The sequence below is a fragment of the Podarcis filfolensis genome (assembly GCF_964270895.1).
Source record: "Podarcis filfolensis genome assembly, chromosome: 16".
Classification (NCBI taxonomy): Eukaryota; Metazoa; Chordata; class Lepidosauria; order Squamata; family Lacertidae; genus Podarcis; species Podarcis filfolensis.
The window spans coordinates 23,315,117-23,332,986 of NC_139620.1; the positions used below are offsets into that span (position 1 = coordinate 23,315,117).

Genomic DNA, 17,870 nt, shown 5'->3' on the forward strand with positions numbered 1-17,870 from the left:
GCTGACGCAATTGCTAGCCAGCCCTCCAGAATTACAGCCAGGAGAAGGGTTCAGTGTGTAAAAGGAGACACATTTTAAATAAATAAAGAGGATGCCAGCAGGACAGAAGAGACTCACCAGCTCATCCAGGTTCTTGAGGTCACACAAAGTTATCCTCTGGCTTCTGCTCGGGTAAACAGGAGACTTGGGCCCCAGGACTTCGCTCGCCTCCTCCGTCTCCAGCTCACCATAGGCCACCTGGTCTCTCATCTCCTCCTCTATCTCCTCCTCCATTTGAATGAGCATGGGAGCCAGCATCCCAAATTTGGAGCCCTTCCTGGCCACCTCCAGGAGACACAGGACGAAGTTCTTCTCGTTCTTCTTCAGCACCAGGTCGTTGGTCTCAAACATCACGACATCCTGGATGCCCAGCTCCTGGCGGCACCACTGGATGAAGTTGGAGATGTTGTCCCTGGCGATGAAGGAGCCCGGCATGACGTTCTTGGCCTGAAAGACCACCTCTTTCTGCGGGATCCTCATGCGAGATGCCGCCTCTGGGTGCAGCTGCTGGAACTCCAGCGCAATGCGGTTGACGTTGTTGGCGTGCTGGCAGAGGTCGTAGCCAGTCTCCAGGACATCCATGAAGTTCTCCACTTGGACGTCGAGGTCATAGAGGGTGTTGAGCCACTCGGCCAGGTCCTCCTTCATGGCGTAGAGATACTCCTCGCTGGAGCGGAAGGGGCGGATGCTCTTGGAAGCGGCCGATTGGATGTTGCTCTGGTCAGCCATCTTGCATATTCCCACAGCTCATCACTGGCAGGGGAGAAAATCAGGAGATACCACAATTTACAGCACACACAGAGAGAAACTGACCCTTGACAGCAGGGGCAGGGCCTTAAATCACCCACTTTACATTCACAGAATTGCCACTAGAAGGGAGCCCGAGGGCCAACCTGCTGCAAGGCAGGAACAAGTGTTGCCAGATGCTGACATAACTGGAATCTATCCTTGTTGCGAAACCTGTAAGCAGGACCTGAGTGCGACACCATTCTCTCCCTGCTTGCGGTTTCTGAGCACAATTCAAAGTGTTGGTGCTGACCTTTAAAGCCCAGTATACCTCTGGGAGCATCTCCACCCCCATCGTTCAGCCCAGACACCGAGGTCCAGCACCGAGGGCCTTCTGGTGGTTCCCTCACTGCGAGAAGCGAAGTTACAGAGAACCAGGCAGAGGGCCTTCTTGGTAGTGGCACCCGCCCTGTGGAACACCCGCCAATCAGATGTCAAGGAAATAAACAACTATCTGACTCTTAGATGAAATCTGAAGGCAACCCTGCTTAGGGAAGATTTTAATGTTTGATGGTGTTTTTAATATTCTATTGGCAGCTGCCCAGAGTGGCTGGGGAAACCCAACTAGATGGGAGGGGTATAAATAAATAAATAAATAAATAAATAAATAAATAAATAAAATAATAATAATTCCCAGTGCTTTTTTTCTGGGGAGACGCAGGGGTATGCATACCCCTAAATATTTTGTGAATCTAAGTTTGGCCTCATTGAGAGGCAGTATTTCAATAATGAGTAGGAAAATGAGAGTACCCCTAAACATTTTTTTAGAAAAAAGCACTGATTATTCCCAGCCACTGATATCCAGAGGCACATTGTCTCTGACAGTGGAGCTAGAACATAGCATAGGAACAGTGTTAGAAACTCAGATATATAAGCTGGGTGCCAAATGGCACCTTAAACCTAGGTTACAGTCGCCACAACGGACTGTCAATTCGCTAGGGGGTTGGACCAAATGACCCTCAGGGATCCCTTTCAACACTACAGTTCTATGATCTCAGCTACGTTGCTTTACAGTAACTTGCTCTTACAGCAATTCACACAGAAAAGCACACAGCGGAAATGGAAATGGTATTAACGATGGACTAAGGCAGAGGGACGCGGGTGGTGCTGTGGGTTAAACCACAGAACCTAGGACTTGCTGATCAGAAGGTTGGCAGTTTGAATCCCCGCGACGGGATAAGCTCCCGTTGCTCGGTCCCTGCTCCTGCCAACCTAGCAGTTCGAAAGCACATCAAAGTGCAAGTAGATAAATAGGTACCACTCCGGTGGGAAGGTAAACGGCGTTTCCGTGCGCTGCTCTGGTTCGCCAGAAGTGGCTTAGTCATGCTGGCCACACAACCTGGAAGCTGTACGCTGGCTCCCTCGGCCAGTAAAGCGAGATGAGCGCTGCAACCCCAGAGTCATCTGCAACTGGACCTAAAGGTCAGGGCTCCCTTTACTTTTAAGGCAGATACAGTAGTACCTCAGGTTAATAACTTAATTCGTTCTGGAGGTCCGTTCTTAACCTGAAACTGTTCTGAACCCAAGGTTCCACTTTAGCTAATGGGGCCTCCTGCCGCCGCCACACGATTTCTGTTCTCATCCTGGGGTAAAGTTCTTAACCCGAGGTAGTATTTCTGGGTTAGCGGAGTCTGTAACCCAAAGCGTCCGTAACCTGAAGCGTCTGTAACCCGAGCTACTACTGTAAATCTCAGCGTAATTGCAATTGGACCTGCACCAGTAGCAAAACACACCTGGGGAATTTCTAACACTGCATAGGGACATCAGAACAGTCCTGCTGGATCAAGTCAGTGGCCCATCTAGTCCAGCAACCTGATCTCATACTGGCCAAATAGATACCTCTCCTGGGAAGTCCACAAGCAGGACCTGAGCATAACAGCCCTCTCCCCACCTGCGATTTCCAGCAACTGGCAATCAGAGGCACACTGCAAAACTCAACACACACACACAGTAGCCTTATCCTACACAGATTAGCATAAGCCTTTAAAGCCGCCCCAATTGGTGGCGCAGCTTTTCAAAATTTTTGCTATTAAATCTGTATGCTGCCCTTCATCTGTAAGATCTCCGGGCGCTTCACAACATAAAATTACAATACAGTGGTACCTCGGGTTACAGACGCTTCAGGTTACAGACTCTGCTAACCCAGAAATAGTACCTCGGGTTAAGAACTTTACCTCAGGATGAGAACAGAAATCGTGCTCCGACGGTGCAGCAGCAGCTGGAGACCCCATTAGCTAAAGTGGTGCTCCAGGTTAAGAACAGTTTCAGGTTAAGAACGGACCTCCGGAATGAATTAAGTACTTAACCCGAGGTACCACTGTATATTAAAAAAAAATAAAAAATAAAAAAGGACAAAAACCAATAATTCCCCCTACAAACAACACATTTCAAAGGGCATTGGATGTTCTGTCAGCCCAAGGCCTGGCTGAAAAGGAACCTTTCCATCTGGCGCCTAAAGATGTATAATGAAGGCACCAGTTGAAACTCCCTGGGGAGAGCTGGAAGAATGGCAGATGAAGTTGATTGACTGTATGGGACTGGCAGAAATGACTGGCAGAATCCGCGACCAGGGAGAAGAGTCGGCAGAAGAAGATTGGAAGAAATTCAAGGACTATTTACAGAAATACTACAAAATTAATGAACTCTGAAAGATGCTGGATTGAACTTATGTGGTCTCTAGCTGTTATGATAAAAATAACTGGGATTAAAATTGTTTAAGTCATAAAATTTAAAAAGTTGATTGGAAAATAAGGTGTTAGTTAAAAGGAATGTTAAGAGATTAGGATTTGCTGGATTAACAATTTGAACTAGAAAACAAGAAGGGGAGGTATGAGGAAGTCAAAGAAACATGTTATTGAAAAACTGTTATTGAAATTGATTTGTTTTTAATATTTTTCTTTTTCTTTTTCTTTTTGTGTTTGTATAAAATTTGAAAATTCAATAAATATTTATAATAAAAAAAAGAAACTCCCTGGAGAGAGCATTCCACAAATGGGGAGCCACTGGAGAGCTTCAAGTATTGTGGTCCGCAATCTGGTTGAAAACCTCTCAGCTGAGTTGTTGTGGGGGTGGGTCAGTCTGCACAAATAGGAGTTGGGGGGTCAGGGAGGTTTCCATGGAGGCCCTGGAGGGGGGTGTTGCTGGTTCAGGTGCCAGCCAACCAACCGGGCACTGAGCCACCTCCTCGCTCAGTGCTTTTCAGGTGCCTAAACAAACTTCTTTCTGGCTCAAGTCCCTCTGCTGGTAAGAATGACTCATCCCACGTATTCAGGGGCAAAGTTCCCACTCAGAGCCTGTGAACTTCAGGGAGGGACAGGGAAGCAGGGAATCTCTTTGTACTCATTTCCTCTCACTCTCTCTCTCTTATTATTCACAGTGGCCTAATCCTGTGGGGGGTGGGGAGTCGCAGTACAGAACCTGACCCACCCATTAAGTGGGCTTCAGTTTGAGAAGCAGCCCAAGAGTTTAGTTTTCTGCCGTTAACAGCAGCTCAGGGCAGCTCAGCCCTGCGATTGGCGAGAGCAAAAGCATGGGTGCACCAGAGTATATGCAAAGTGCCCTTCCACAAACAGCTCCCAGGCATTTGGCAGAGGGAGGGTACTGTTGGCAGGTGTGCTTGAAATTTAACAAGGTTGCAGTTGGCAAAGAGGGATGTCTAGTTGCCATTTGGGGGGCAAGACTGTGGCTCTAAAGGACTGGCTGTGATTGATTCTCAGTTAAACATCTGGCTAGTTCAGATGACAACCTTGAGCTGGGTTAAGAGCTTTGAGAACTTAAAGAAGAAAAGTCACTTGATCCAGGGACAGTCCACATATATATACTGGCCTATCCTGACCTCTTTTTCTTAATGGTGAGTGTTCCTGCTCAGGCTGCTCAGAGAAAGCAATTTGGTTGCAGAAATTCATTCTGACTGATGAGATAAAATATAACTGGTCGAATTCTACAGAATGGGGTATTAGTGTGTGAAAACAGTCCAGATCCAAAGATCCCCAGATGGGGAAGATATCAGATGCCATCCTGGCTCCAAGGTATCTTCACTCGGTTGCAAGTGGTCAAAAGCCAGGTGATTTAGCTGTGATTCCTGAATTGCAGAGGGACGCGGGTGGCGCTGTGGATTAATCCACAGAGCCTAGGGCTTGCCGATCAGAAGGTCGGCGGTTCAAATCCCCGTGACGGGGTGAGCTCCCGTTGTTCGGCCCCAGCTCCTGCCAACCTAGCAGTTCGAAAGCACACAGTGCAAGTAGATAAATAGGTACCGCTCCGGCGGGAAGGTAAACGGCGTTTCCGTGTGCTGCTCTGGTTCACCAGAAGCGGCTTAGTCATGCTGGCCACATGACCCGGAAGCTGTCTGCGGACAAACGCCGGCTCCCTCAGCCTATAGAGCGAGATGAGCATGCAACCCCAGAGTCGGTCACGACTGGACCTAATGGTCAGGGGTCCCTTTACCTTTACCTTTATCTGAATTGCAGAGAGGTGGAACAGATGACCCTTCAAATGCTCCAATTCATAGCTGTCAACTTTTCCCTTTTCTTGTGAGGAATCCTATTCGGAATAAGGGAATTTCCCTTTAAAAAAGGAAAAAGTTGACAGCTATGTTCCAATTCTATGATTCTACTATCTATCCCCAAGTTTACATCCAGTCCCAACTGGTTCATCAGTGGTTTCCCTCCACGGGATGCGGCTGGGATGCCTTCAACTTGGAAAGGCAGCCATGTAGCTGTTGTCAACCTGGTGGCTTCCAGATATGGTTGGACTACAACTCCCATCAGTCCCAGCCAGCCAGCTGATGGGAAGTGTAGTCCGACAGATTCTGCAGGGTGCCAAGTTGAAAAGGCCGCGGCTGGGGAGCTCGCAATGCAGAAAGAAAGGCACTGTTTTGGCATTGCGAGACGGTGTGGCACAGTGGTTAGAGCGCTGGGCTAGGGGGACCTGGAAGACCTGGGTTCAAATCCCCACTCGGCCACGTCTAGCTCAGCGAGGGTGACCTTGAGCCAGTCACCACCTCTCAGTCTAACCCACACTGCAGGGTTGTTGTGAAGATGAAATGGGGAGACATTTGTGCACCACCTTGAGCTCCTTAAAGAGAAAGTGGGATAAAAATGCAATCAATCAATCAATCAATCAATCAATCATGGTACTGTATTATTTATACCCTGTCTAGTGAATCAGGTTCAACAGCACACAGGGATCTGGGTTCAGATCACCACCTGAACCCCATGGCCTCTCTCTCAACCAATCGCTGAGAGGATAAAATGGGGAAAAACCTTTGAGGTCTTTGGGGAAAAGAACAAAGGCCCCACCTGCGATATAACATTTAAAGCAATGTCATATCACTTTAAACAGCCATGGCTTCCCCTCCCCCAAAGTATCCTGGGAAGTGTAGTTCTTTGAGGGTGCTGAGAGTCAGGAGAGACCCGCTCTCAGAGCTACAATTCCCAGAGTTCCATGGGAAGGATTCCCAGCATTCTTTGGGGGAAGCCGTGACTATTTAAAGTCGTATGATACTGAGATGTACAGAGCGCAGGTGGGGCCAAACTTACAACGGAAATAAGGCTGTAAGAAGTAGCTGCTGGAATAGCTCAAGGTCCACTTGGCCCAGCCTCCTGCTTCTGACAGTGGCTAGCCGGATGCCTCTGGGAGCCCAGATCTTCCCTACAACAAAGCTGGCATGCAGATAAATAGTTCACTGGGGTTGAAAGTCTTAACTGCAGTAGCTGAAAGTGATCAATAGACTTGCCCTCTATCAATTTGCCCAATCCCTTTCTCGAGCTCCCACATCCCATGGCACAGAATTCTATGTGTTAGATTTATTACCGTATTTACTTGAATTTAATGCCGACCTTTGGGGGGGGAGAAATTTAAGTTGCACGTTAGATTCAATGGCACATTTACCATACATTCTCGGTGGTGGCACCCGCCCTGTGGAACTCCCTCCCTCCAGATGTCAAAGAGGAAAACAACTACCAGACTTTTAGAAGACATCTGAAGGCAGCCCTGTTTAGGGAAGCTTTTAATGTTTAATAGATTATTGTATTTTAATATTCTGTTGGAAGCTGCCCAGAGTGGCTGGGGAAACCCAGCCAGATGGGCGGGGTATAAATAAATTATTATTATTATTATTATTATTATTATTATTATTATTATTAAAGGTAAAGGTACCCCTGCCCGTTCGGGCCAGTCTTGCCAGACTCTAGGGTTGTGCGCTCATCTCACTCTATAGGCCGGGAGCCAGCGCTGTCCGCAGACACTTCCGGGTCACGTGGCCAGCGTGACAAGCTGCATCTGGCGAGCCAGCGCAGCACACGGAATGCCATTTACCTTCCCGCTGGTAAGCGGTCCCTATTTATCTTCTTGCACCCGGGGGTGCTTTCGAACTGCTAGGTTGGCAGGCGCTGGGACCGAACGACGGGAACACACCCTGCCGCGGGGATTCGAACCGCCGACCTTGCAATCGGCAAGTCCTAGGCGCTGAGGTTTTACCCACAGCGCCACCCGCTGTGGCTAATTATTATTAGCCAGCAAATACTTTTTTTGGTTTCAAGGTTCTGAAAATCGATGTGCGCATTAAGATTCGATGGTGCGTTAGACTCGTGTAAATACGGTAACTATCAGTGATGTAGCCTAAAGGGGAACCCAGATATTGGCTCTGAAGGTAAGGAAGACAAGGACAGGGGCAGAGCATCTGTCTTGCGTGGGGAAGGTCCCAGGTTCATTCTCCAGCTTCTCCAGGTGGAGCTTGGGAATGCCTCTTGCCTGAAAGCCTGGACAGTCGCTGCCAATCACTGTAGACAATACTGAGCTAGATAGACCAAAGGACTGACTTGGCATCATTATTTATTATCCTTATCTTACAAGGATCTCAAGGTCGTGTACATGGTTTTCCTCCTCCCCGTTTCATTCTTACAACAACCCTGTGAGGTAGGTTAGGCTAAGAGATGGTGTGACTGGTCCAAGGTCACCCAGCGAGCTTCATGGCTGAGTGGATTCGAACCCTGGTCTTCCACGTCCTAGTTCGACACTCTAACCATTACATCACACCTGTGTAATAAACATCACTGTGTCCCTAGAGTAACTGTGATTAGATACCTTTACAGCCCTCTAAGACAGTCAGGTGGGTAACAGACCTATATGCTGAAAACTTGGACTGCTCCAATTATAAAAGCAGAAGTCAGACTGAGATCAAAACAGGTGTGTTTCATTTCCCGCAACCATTTTTTTCTCCACTGCAGCTTGGAACTTAAGAGGAGGAGGAGCACAGATAGATAAACTGGGGGGATAGGGCACTTTCACCCTAAAAATCAGAGCCACGTTCTAACACCTTTTGAATGAAACTGGTTAGAACGTTAAAGGCTGCCTTGTACAAAGTCAGACAGCTGGCCCATCCAGTTCAGTATTGTCTGTACCACCTCAAAACAAGATAAATGCTAGACCTTATTATTAAGAAGCTAGTCCTCATGATTCTAAAAGCGGAGCTGAATTAAATAGGAAGCTGCCAGTCAGGCCACTGGTCCACATAGCTCAGTATTATCTACACTGACTGACAGCAGCTCTCCTGGGTTTCTGGTATCGAACCTCTCCCAGCCCAAACGGGAGATGCCATTGGGGATTAAACCTTCTGGCTGCAAGGCGGATAGATGCTGTAACCACTGAGCTACCTGTCTCTTGCCCCATCACGACTTAATTGAGTGGGTGGGCAGGTGCGATGACCCTGCATCACCTGAGAGACACAATGACAGTATCAAGTTCTCAAACCTGTCATATGAGACGGAAAAACAATACCACTCTGGGGAGGAGTCTGAGATGGAACCCGAGGACTCATGATAAGGCAAGAACAAATGAGATACAATTGGGGGTGGGAGGAATTTTGTGAGTGTGTGTGTGTGTGTGATCACACTCACACAGCTTAGCCATTTGGGTTGAGACACACAATTTCATATTTCATTCATCAAGTGCTGGATGAGCCACCACAGACAAACCTTGAATACCCATCTCCTCAACCCCCCCATGCCACGCTTCTGGGGGTTCACACGTGCAAGCTTATCAGTCGAGCATCCACGGAGGGCTTGAGCGCGTGAATGGGACACCATCCCAGGCAAACTTCTACACCCCTCCCACCCACGCGACGCTTTCCAGCGGAACCTGTTCACGGGTTCGGGGGCTTCCACACGGATCACGACGGCTCAGCGCAGGGCAACCGAATGCGCAGAGCCCTCGAGAAAAAAAAGCCACCGCGTTCGAGCAGAGCGAAGAAAGTGTGACAGGCGAGGGTGAAGCCGCCGCCCCACCCCCATCCTGTTCACACATGCAAGTCATCACTTGATGCGGCAGCCTTCCACTGCGCGGCCCGCACGTCTGAACCAGGGCCAGCCATCCTAATCCGTGCAGATGCCGTCCGCGCGTCCAACAGCTTGCCCCCCCAACCCCGCAAAGAAACCATGTCCTATCATTTAAACTCACCCGGATCACCATGACGGGCCGGAGTCTTGCTTCTCTCCCCGGATCTGGGCGGGATGGGGAAGACACTCCCCGCGCGGATACACAAACCCAATGTGGACTTTTTTTTTTCCGGGGAGGGAGAGAGAAGGAGGGGCGTAGTTCACCCCTCCCCGTCCTTCAAACAACACCAGCCACGCGTCATCGCACCCGGGTTCTCTCGTTTCCCTTTCCCACGTGCGCCTTTCCCTCGCCGGGAACTTTTTCCCCCGTTTTTGCGCGCGCGGCCAAGGGCGCACGGAGAGAATTCAAAGACCCCCTCGGGGGGCGAAGAGAAGAGAGGGAAGCAGCAGCAGCCTCGGCGACCTGTCTCCAGAGGGAAGGGACAAGCAATCGAGGCTTGGTTGGGGTGGGAGTGGGGGTCGTCGTCTCCGTTTGGCCGGCCCCCCTCGAGGAAGCGGGAACCTCTCCAAGGCGCAGCGGGCCGTCGGTGGAGGGAAAAGAGCCGCGCAGCAGCAGCAAAGCCGGGAGGAGGAGGTGGAGGCGCCGCCTGCCGCAGGATCCGATCCGAGCCTGCTAATCGCTTGCTGGGAATTAAGCGGCTCAAAGAGGCAAAGGAAGAGGTGGAGCCGCTGGCCCGCCGGGAGGAAGCTGGAGAGAGGAGCGCGCCTGGGCGCGGCGAGGTTGGGTAGGTGCGCCCTGGCTGGCTACCCGCCTCCGGGGCTCAGTGCCTCCATGATCCCTCCAGCGGCGATGGGAGAGATGGGGGGTCTGGAGCAGCCCCGGCTGGCCTGCTCCTGCTTCTCCGCCGCCTCCTTCCCGTTGCCGGCGCCTTGATCTCATCCGGATCAGGGACGAAACACGCCCATCCTTCGCTACTGCTGCTCCTCGTCGGGTCACTGCTTCATTTCTCCAGGGAGAGAGAGAGGAGAGGAGAGGTGCCGGGGATTGCCAAGCGCGCGTGACGCAAAGGGCCTGCCCACGCACAGGCTGAGCTCCGCGTGGCGGGGCGGAGGGAGGCGCTCTGCACATGCTTAGGAGGCGCTCGCTCTTTCCGAAGAAGGACCCGGCTACTGGATCAAAGCCACAACGGCCCATCTAGAGTAGCCAAGCAGATGCGTCAATGAGAAGCACTCAAAGCAGGACCGGGGCACGAGAACGCTCTCCCCTCCTGCTGTTTCCAGGGGGTGGAAGCGTCGCTGTCTCGAGGGCTTCCGAGATACCCTGGGGTGAAGTCCGGCTTCACCTTCTTGGGAGTCCCTCTCTTACGTTCTTGGTGTTTTTTTTTTGGAGGGGGGGGGAGCAAGGGGGAATAATAATGATTTTCTCCACCACCAGCCCCAAATTCTGTAGTAAGAGAAATTGGGGCCTAAGCCAGCTGGGGAAATGGGTCTCTAACCATAGAGCTCAGGTATGTAGGAGCAGGCTGGCTCTGCCCATGGGGAGGAAAAGCACTCTGTGCAAACTCAGAAGCCCTTGCTGAGAGTTGAAGGGATGGTATCCTGGTTTGGATCTGCAGTCGGGGAGGTTGCTGTAAATTGCGGTGGGTTTCCTGCTTTCCCAACATTGCGCTTTGAATTTCTAGAACAGAAGATTCACGAAGGGGGAAAAGTTGAGGAAAGAGCACTCTGCACATGCCCAGTGGTTATGGCATTACCATTATTTCTTTTAAATACAGTCGAGCATTGGAGTTCTTATCTGATCTTTATGCTTTTCCTTGTTTTGTTTTACTGGGTAAGTCACTCTGAAGCCACCAACTTAGATGGCTTTGAAAGAGGATTAGGCAGATTGATGGGCAGGAAGGCTATCAATGGCGTGCTCTGCCTCCACAGTCAGAGTCAGTAATCCTTCTGAGCTGAAAACCGCAGGAGGAGAGAGGGCTCTTGTGCTTGGATCCTGCTTGCAGGTTTCCCACAGGCATCTGTCCGACCACTGTGAGAACAGGACACTGGACTAGATAGGCCATTGGCCTGATCCAGCAAAGCTATCCTTGAGTGCAAAAATGCAACTGATAAATCATCTTCATTGTTGCAGCCAACTCCTGGTTTAAATGAGAGGATTGCAGCTCCCGTGAAATTTCTGCTTTTATGGCTTAAATCAGCCTTGCCAACCTGGTGCCCTCCAAATGCTTCAGAGACAGGCTCCCATCACCTCCCAGCTGTGCTGGAGGCCCCCAGAAATGAGGAATCCTGATTTAAGTGTGCTCCACTGCAGCAACCTAGCATTGCAGATTGTCCTCCCAGCTGAGGCCTGGTTCAGTGGCGCAAGTCTGCAGGGCTCTGTGCCGGGTTCTCTGTTCCTCTTTGAATCAGGAAGGGGGTGGAGGGGTCTTGTGCTTCCCAATTGCTATGGGAACTCCCTGGGTTTTTTCCCCTCGCCCTCTGAGAAACACACAGGCGGAAGAAAGAGAAACAAGGGTTGCTAAGCGGGGTGGGGGTGGCGGGGATAAGAAAAACATACATCCTCTTTTATTTTCTGCTTGGAATTTGGAAAAGACCCAAATAGGCCTCGAAAGCCACTGCGCCGGGTGTTAAAGAGACAGCAACCTTTTATTTCGCTGCCAACGGCCTGGTTGACATGTGTAAAGGGTGCCCTGCATTCTTCTTGGAGGGGATGCCTGTAGCTCCGTGGTTTGAGCATCTGTTTTGCATGCAGAAGGTCACAGGTTCAATCCCCGGAGCCTCTTGGGAGGTCTGGGAAAGACTCAGGCATCCTGCCGAAATCAGTCCCATGTTCCGAATCCTGAGGACTAAAGTCTTCCTTTATTTTTAAGGGAAGGGTCCTAGCTTGATGGTAGAACATCTGCTCTGTGTGCAGAAGGGCCCAGTTTCAATTCCCAGCATCTCTAGGCACAGGTGGGGGGGTAGAAAAAAAACCCAATCCAGGCAAACAATACAGAGGCAGGTGGACCAAGGATCTGAGTCATTATACTGAAGCTTCCTATGCTTCTGCACCCCTTCATGGATCACTGCCTTGCCATGGCGAATGGGCTTGAATAACTCAGAGAAGCTATGAGCTATGCCGAGCAGGGCACCCAAGATGGACAGGTCATAGTGGAGAGTTTTGACCAAACGTGATCCACCTGGAGCAGGAACCCGCAAGCCACTCCAGTATCCCTGCCAAGAAAACTCCATGGTCAAAGGCAACAGGTATATAAAAGTTATGACGCTGGAAGATGAGCCCCTCAGGTCGGAAGGCGTCCAACATGCTACTGGGGAAGAGCAGAGGACAAGTACAAGTAGATTCAGAGCTGATGAAGCGGCTGGGCCAAAGCCGAAAGGACGCTCAGTTGCGGATATGCCTGGAAGCGAAAGGAAAGTCCAATGCTGTAAAGAAAAATATTGCATAGGAACCTAGAATGTAAGAACCATGAACCTGGGTAAGTTGGATGTGGTCAAAAATGAGATGGCAAGAATAAATATTGACATCCTGGGCATCAGTGAACTAAAATGGACGGGAATGGGCGAATTCAGCTCGGATGACCATCATATCTACTACTGTGGGCAAGAATCCCGTAAAAGAAATGGAGTGGCCCTCAGAGTCAACAAAAGAGTGGCGAAAGCTGTACTGCGATGCAATCTCAAAACAACAAAATGTTTCTGCTGAATCAGCCCATATTCTGAATCCCAAGGACTAGAATCTTACTTTAAGGATCAAGCTCAGTGGTAGAACATATGCTTGGCATGCAGAAGGTCCCAGGTTCAATCCCATGTAGGTCTGAGAAGCTCTTTATTGAAACCCTGGAGAGCCTCTGCCAATGAGTGCAGGCAGTGCTGAGCTAGGTGGACCAATGGCCAGACTCAGTGTCCGGCAGCCTCCTCTGCTCCTATTTATTTATTTCTAATAAAAGTATTTATAGACCACCCTTTTAGAAAACAGCAGGGCGGCAGGAGAACATTTTAAAAAAATCATTAAGAGCGGTACAGAACAATCATTAAAATGACTGGCTGTTCAAGGAGGTTTTTGAATGCAGAGAGGCCTGTCGGAATAAAGAAAACTTTCTTTCCTTTCTTTTTTTTGGTTGGGCTTCTGCATTTATCATCTTCCTGGCAGGCAGATATTCAGCAGGTGGGGAGGATTTCCTTTTAATGATGTTGTCGGAATGTTTGCGGTTGCTGATAGCTTCCATTTGATCATTGTAAGAATGGATTGCTTTGAAGTCATTTCCACACCAGGTAAAGTCATTTAAAGGCCCCAAATTTCCACCCCTTTTATTTTGCTTGACCTGTCCCGTATTTTGCCCAACCAAAGGTGGCAACTCTCCCTGAAGCATCTCTGCTGGAAGAGTCTTTCACAGCATGGGACTGGTTACCGCAGTGTGCCGGATTCCTGGATGAGGCCAGCTGAGCATTTCTTACTGTATTTTCCGCTCTATAGGACGCACCAGACGATAAGACGCACCTAGTTTGCGGGGGTGGAAACAAGAAAAAAAAAATTCTGAATCCCAGAAGCCAGAACAGCAAGAAGGATCTGGCTTCTGGGATAACCTCTTGCTGTTCTGGCTTCTGGGATAGCCGCTGAAGCCTCTCCCGGGCAGCGGGATGAAGGCTCCCCCTGCCTGGAAGAGGCTGTGCGCAGGTAAGCTGCCCTCTGTACCTTCCCCCATCTCCCACAAGAACCGCGCACTCTTTAAAGGGAGTGCGGTTCTTGGGGGCTTTTCTGGGAGGTGGGGGAAGGGAAAGAGCCCCCACTTGCCACAAGAGCTGCGCGAAGCCTCCACAGGGCAGCGAGGAGCCTTCGTCCCGCGCTTTAGCTGGTCTATCTTTGCGTGAAGCCTCCACAGGGCACAGGGAGCCTTCATCCCCGTGCCCTGCGGAGGTTTCGCAGGGCTATCCAAAAGCCAGAATAGCTAGAGGGAGTGCTGTGCAGCGCTCCCTCTTGCTGTTCTAGCTTCGTGCGAAGCCTCCGCAGGGCACGGGGAACCTTCATCCCCATGTCCTGTGGAGGCTTCTGGGGCAGCCCGTGAAGCCTCCGCAGGGCAGCGGGATGAAGGCACCCCGCTGCCCTGCGGAAGCTTTGCGCAGCTAAGCCAGATGCTAGAATAGCGAGACGGAGTGCTGCGCAGCGCTCTCTCTCCCTGTTCTGGCTTCTCGCTTAGCCGCGCAGCCTGCATTCACTCCATAAGACGCACACACATTTCCCCTTACTTTTTAGGAGGGAAAAAGTGTGTCTTATAGAGCGAAAAATACGGTAACATGGGGGAGGCCAACTAACTGTGCTTCTCCAGAGGATCTCAGTGATGGAACTGAGACATGAGGCTTCCGGCGGTCCTTAAGGTATCCTGAACCCAAGTTGTTCAGGGCTTTGTGTAGCAACACATCTTTGAATCTGGCAGGGTAAGAGATGAGCAACACGTGGCCTTTTCGCTGCTCATTAAAAGCTGATTTAGGTTAGGGGAAGTCCATAGCTGCTCAAGCAACACACTCACAGGACCCAAGAATGTCACACACAATGCCAGGGGCCTCGCTCACCCGCCAACATGAACTGTGCCACCGCCATCTGCCAATGATGCCCTTCTGGATTTCTCACACAGGCAAAGAAGCTTGTCTCTATGCTAAAGAATAAATGCTGCCATCGTGATGCCGTTGTACAAATTTATGGCGCGGCCACATTTCACTTGCAGATCTCACAATATAAATATGCAATGTAAAATTACAAAATATATGAACAAAAAAAGCACAAACCAATAACCCTCCTCCAGGGGGAAGAGTTGGAAAAGGTTCACACAGAGGCAACCCAAACAAGCAAGGGAATGGAGAGACTCCTCTGAGGAAAGGTTGCGGCGTTTAGGATTTTTTAGTTTGGAGAAAAGTTTAATAATAATAATAATAATAATAATAATAATAATAATAATAATAATAATTTATTTATTTATACCCCACCCATCTGGCTGGGTTTCCCCAACCACTCCGGACACCAACCAACAATATTAAAAAGCCGACAAAACATCAATCATTTAAAAACTTCCCTGAACAGGGCTGCCTTCAGATGTCTTCTAAAATCAGATAGTTGTTTATTTCCTTGACATCTGAACGGGAGGGCATTCCACAGGGTGGGCGCCACCACCGAGAAGGCCCTCTGCCTGGTTCCCTGTAACCTCACCTCTGGCAGTGAGGGAACTGCCAGAAGGCCCTTGGAGCTGGACCTCAGTGTCTGGGCTGAATGATGGGGGTGGAAACGCTCCTTCAGGTATACTGGGCCGAAGCTGTGCCACATTTGCACCAGCTGCTGCTGCTACTAAGTACACAGGCCCAGGATCACAAGGTGTGTTGGATACTGAAGGTCAGAGATGGGTGGTGGTGTCAATTCAGCACGCTTGCCATCTGGGGTAAAGAGAAGGTTCAAATAAAGGACATCCCCCAGCTAGGTGGAGAGAGGACCTTGCCCTTTCTGGTTATTGATCAGACAGGAGAGATCAAGGGCATGGCCCGGGGCAGTGGGCATGAGCTGGCTTTCTCTGGAAAGGAAACAAGGCAGCAAAGCCTCCCTATTAGCACCCAGAGTCACAGAATTGTAGAGTTGGAAGGAACCATGAGGGTCATCTAGTTCAACCTCCTGCAATGCGGGCATCCTTTGCCCAGTGTGGGGCTCAAACCCACGACCCTGAGTTGAAGAGTCTCATGCTCTACTGACTCAGCTATCCCAGCTTTCTGTTGTTGTAATAATAATAATAATAATAATAATAATAATAATAATAATAATGGGACACGGGTGGCGCTGCGGGTTAAACCACAGAGCCTAGGACTTGCCGATCAGAAGGTCAGCGGTTCGAATCCCGCAACGGGGTGAGCTCCCGTTGTTCAGTCCCTGGCTCCTGCCAACCTAGCAGTTCAAAAGCACGTCAAAGTGCAAGTAGATAAATAGGTACCGCTCCGGCAGGAAGGTAAACGGCGTTTCCGTGCACTGCTCTGGTTCGCCAGAAGCGGCTTAGTCATGCTGGCCACATGACCCGGAAGCTGTACGCCGGCTCCCTCGGCCAATCAAGCGAGATGAGCGCCACAACCCCAGAGTCGGTCACGACTGGACCTAATGGTCAGGGGTCCCTTTCCTTTACCTAATAATAATAATAACAATAAGAAGAATAAGAAGAAACACTAAAATACAATAACCTATTAAACATTAAAAACTTCCCTAAACAGGGCTGCCTTCAGAGGAGGATGGGGACAATACAATTTTATTTATTTATTTATTTATTACATTTATATCCCACTTTTTCCTCCAAGGAGCTCAAGGTAGCACACACAAATGTATTTCTCCTCCTCTAATCCCTAGAACAGGCCTGTGCGCCAGGTTAGGTTGAGGCACAGTGAGAGGCCAAAGGTCAGTACCCTGTGAGCTTCATGACCAAGTGGGTCTTACCTTCCGAGAGAGAGGGAAGGATCCTGCACACTCTGTCCCGCAGCAGACAGACAGACAGAAACACGTTCTCCTCAGTGGCAAAATAAATACTAAATAATTTAAGCTGCTTTAATATATTTCTTTCACATCGTCTACAGTCCTTTAATAATTTAGCGCAACCTGTAATGGAAGCTGCATGGAGAGGTAAGCCAATCTTTTCCAGAAGCTCCGTGTTGACGGAAGAATGGGCAAGCTTTCGAGTTCACACAGGGTGCTTCATCTTTCAGGGAGGAAAAGTGGCGCTCTCTATGAACCAGTGATGATGCTGTTCACTAATGCAATGATTCTTGACCCCTGTGCCAAAAGGGTCCGAAGAAATTGAGTAAGATCTGGGTACCTTCTCAATATCTGTAATTCCAGTCCTGTAAAGCCAGTGGGGCCTAGTGGTTAGAGTGTGGGACTAGGTGCTGGGAGACCAGGGTTCAAATTTCCAGTCAGCCATGAAGCTCACTGTGTGATCTGGGGCCAGTCACTGCCTCTCAACCTGACCTACCCCACAGGGTTGTTGTGGGGATTAAACAAGGAGAGGGAGAACCATGTACCTTGAGCTTAGAGAAAAAGGTGGACTATAAATGCATTTTTTAAAAAAAATCTATAATTCAAGAAAAGCTGGGAGTATAGTGGCAAATCCAGAAATGCAGGATCCCTTTTGTGATAATCATAACCACACCCCCTTCTAAGATTATACTACCTAAGTTTGTAAAATAATAATATACTGTAATCTGAGAATCAATCATAATAATTAGGGTGGCATTGCAAGTGTCAATTCATGTACAAACATACCTTGGAAGTTGAGCGGAATCTGTTCTGGAAGTCCGTTCGACTTCCAAAACGTTCAGAAACCAAAGCACGGCTTCCAATTGGCTGCAGGAAGCTCCTGGAGCCAATCGGAAGCTGTGGAAGGATGTTCAGCTTCCAAAACAAACATTCGGAAACTGGAACACTCACTTCACTCCAGTTTTCAGTTGTTCAGGAGCCGAAACGTTCGGCAACTAGGCCAGGGTACGGCTCTGTTGCCTTTTAGCTACATCCACTATTTTCTGTGCACATAGATGGGCAAATGATTTGGAGTGCTCCAATGCCTTCTTTCAGCGTGACTCGGGTTGTGTTTTTCTTGAACTTCCATTGTACATAACAGAACTTGCACCCCGTTGTCTTGAAACTAGAGAACCCTGTGTTTTGGGTGTTTCTAAATTGATTATCAGTCCTGCTCA

The 17,870-nt window shown here is 49.5% G+C and overlaps 1 protein-coding gene across 1 annotated transcript in view; it reads right to left on the reverse strand.

Moving 5' to 3' along the window:
* The window catches only part of GAS2L1 (growth arrest specific 2 like 1), a 48,964-nt gene extending 38,622 nt beyond the window's left edge, over positions 1 to 10,342 (reverse strand). The window contains exons 1-2 of the mRNA XM_083589937.1: positions 9,283 to 10,342; positions 118 to 792 (exon numbers count right to left, since the gene is read on the reverse strand). Coding sequence (XP_083446063.1) covers positions 118 to 768 — 651 coding nt within the window. The 5' untranslated portion in view covers positions 769 to 792; positions 9,283 to 10,342. The remainder of the gene's footprint in view (positions 1 to 117; positions 793 to 9,282) is intronic.
* Positions 10,343 to 17,870: the final 7,528 nt, after the last annotated feature.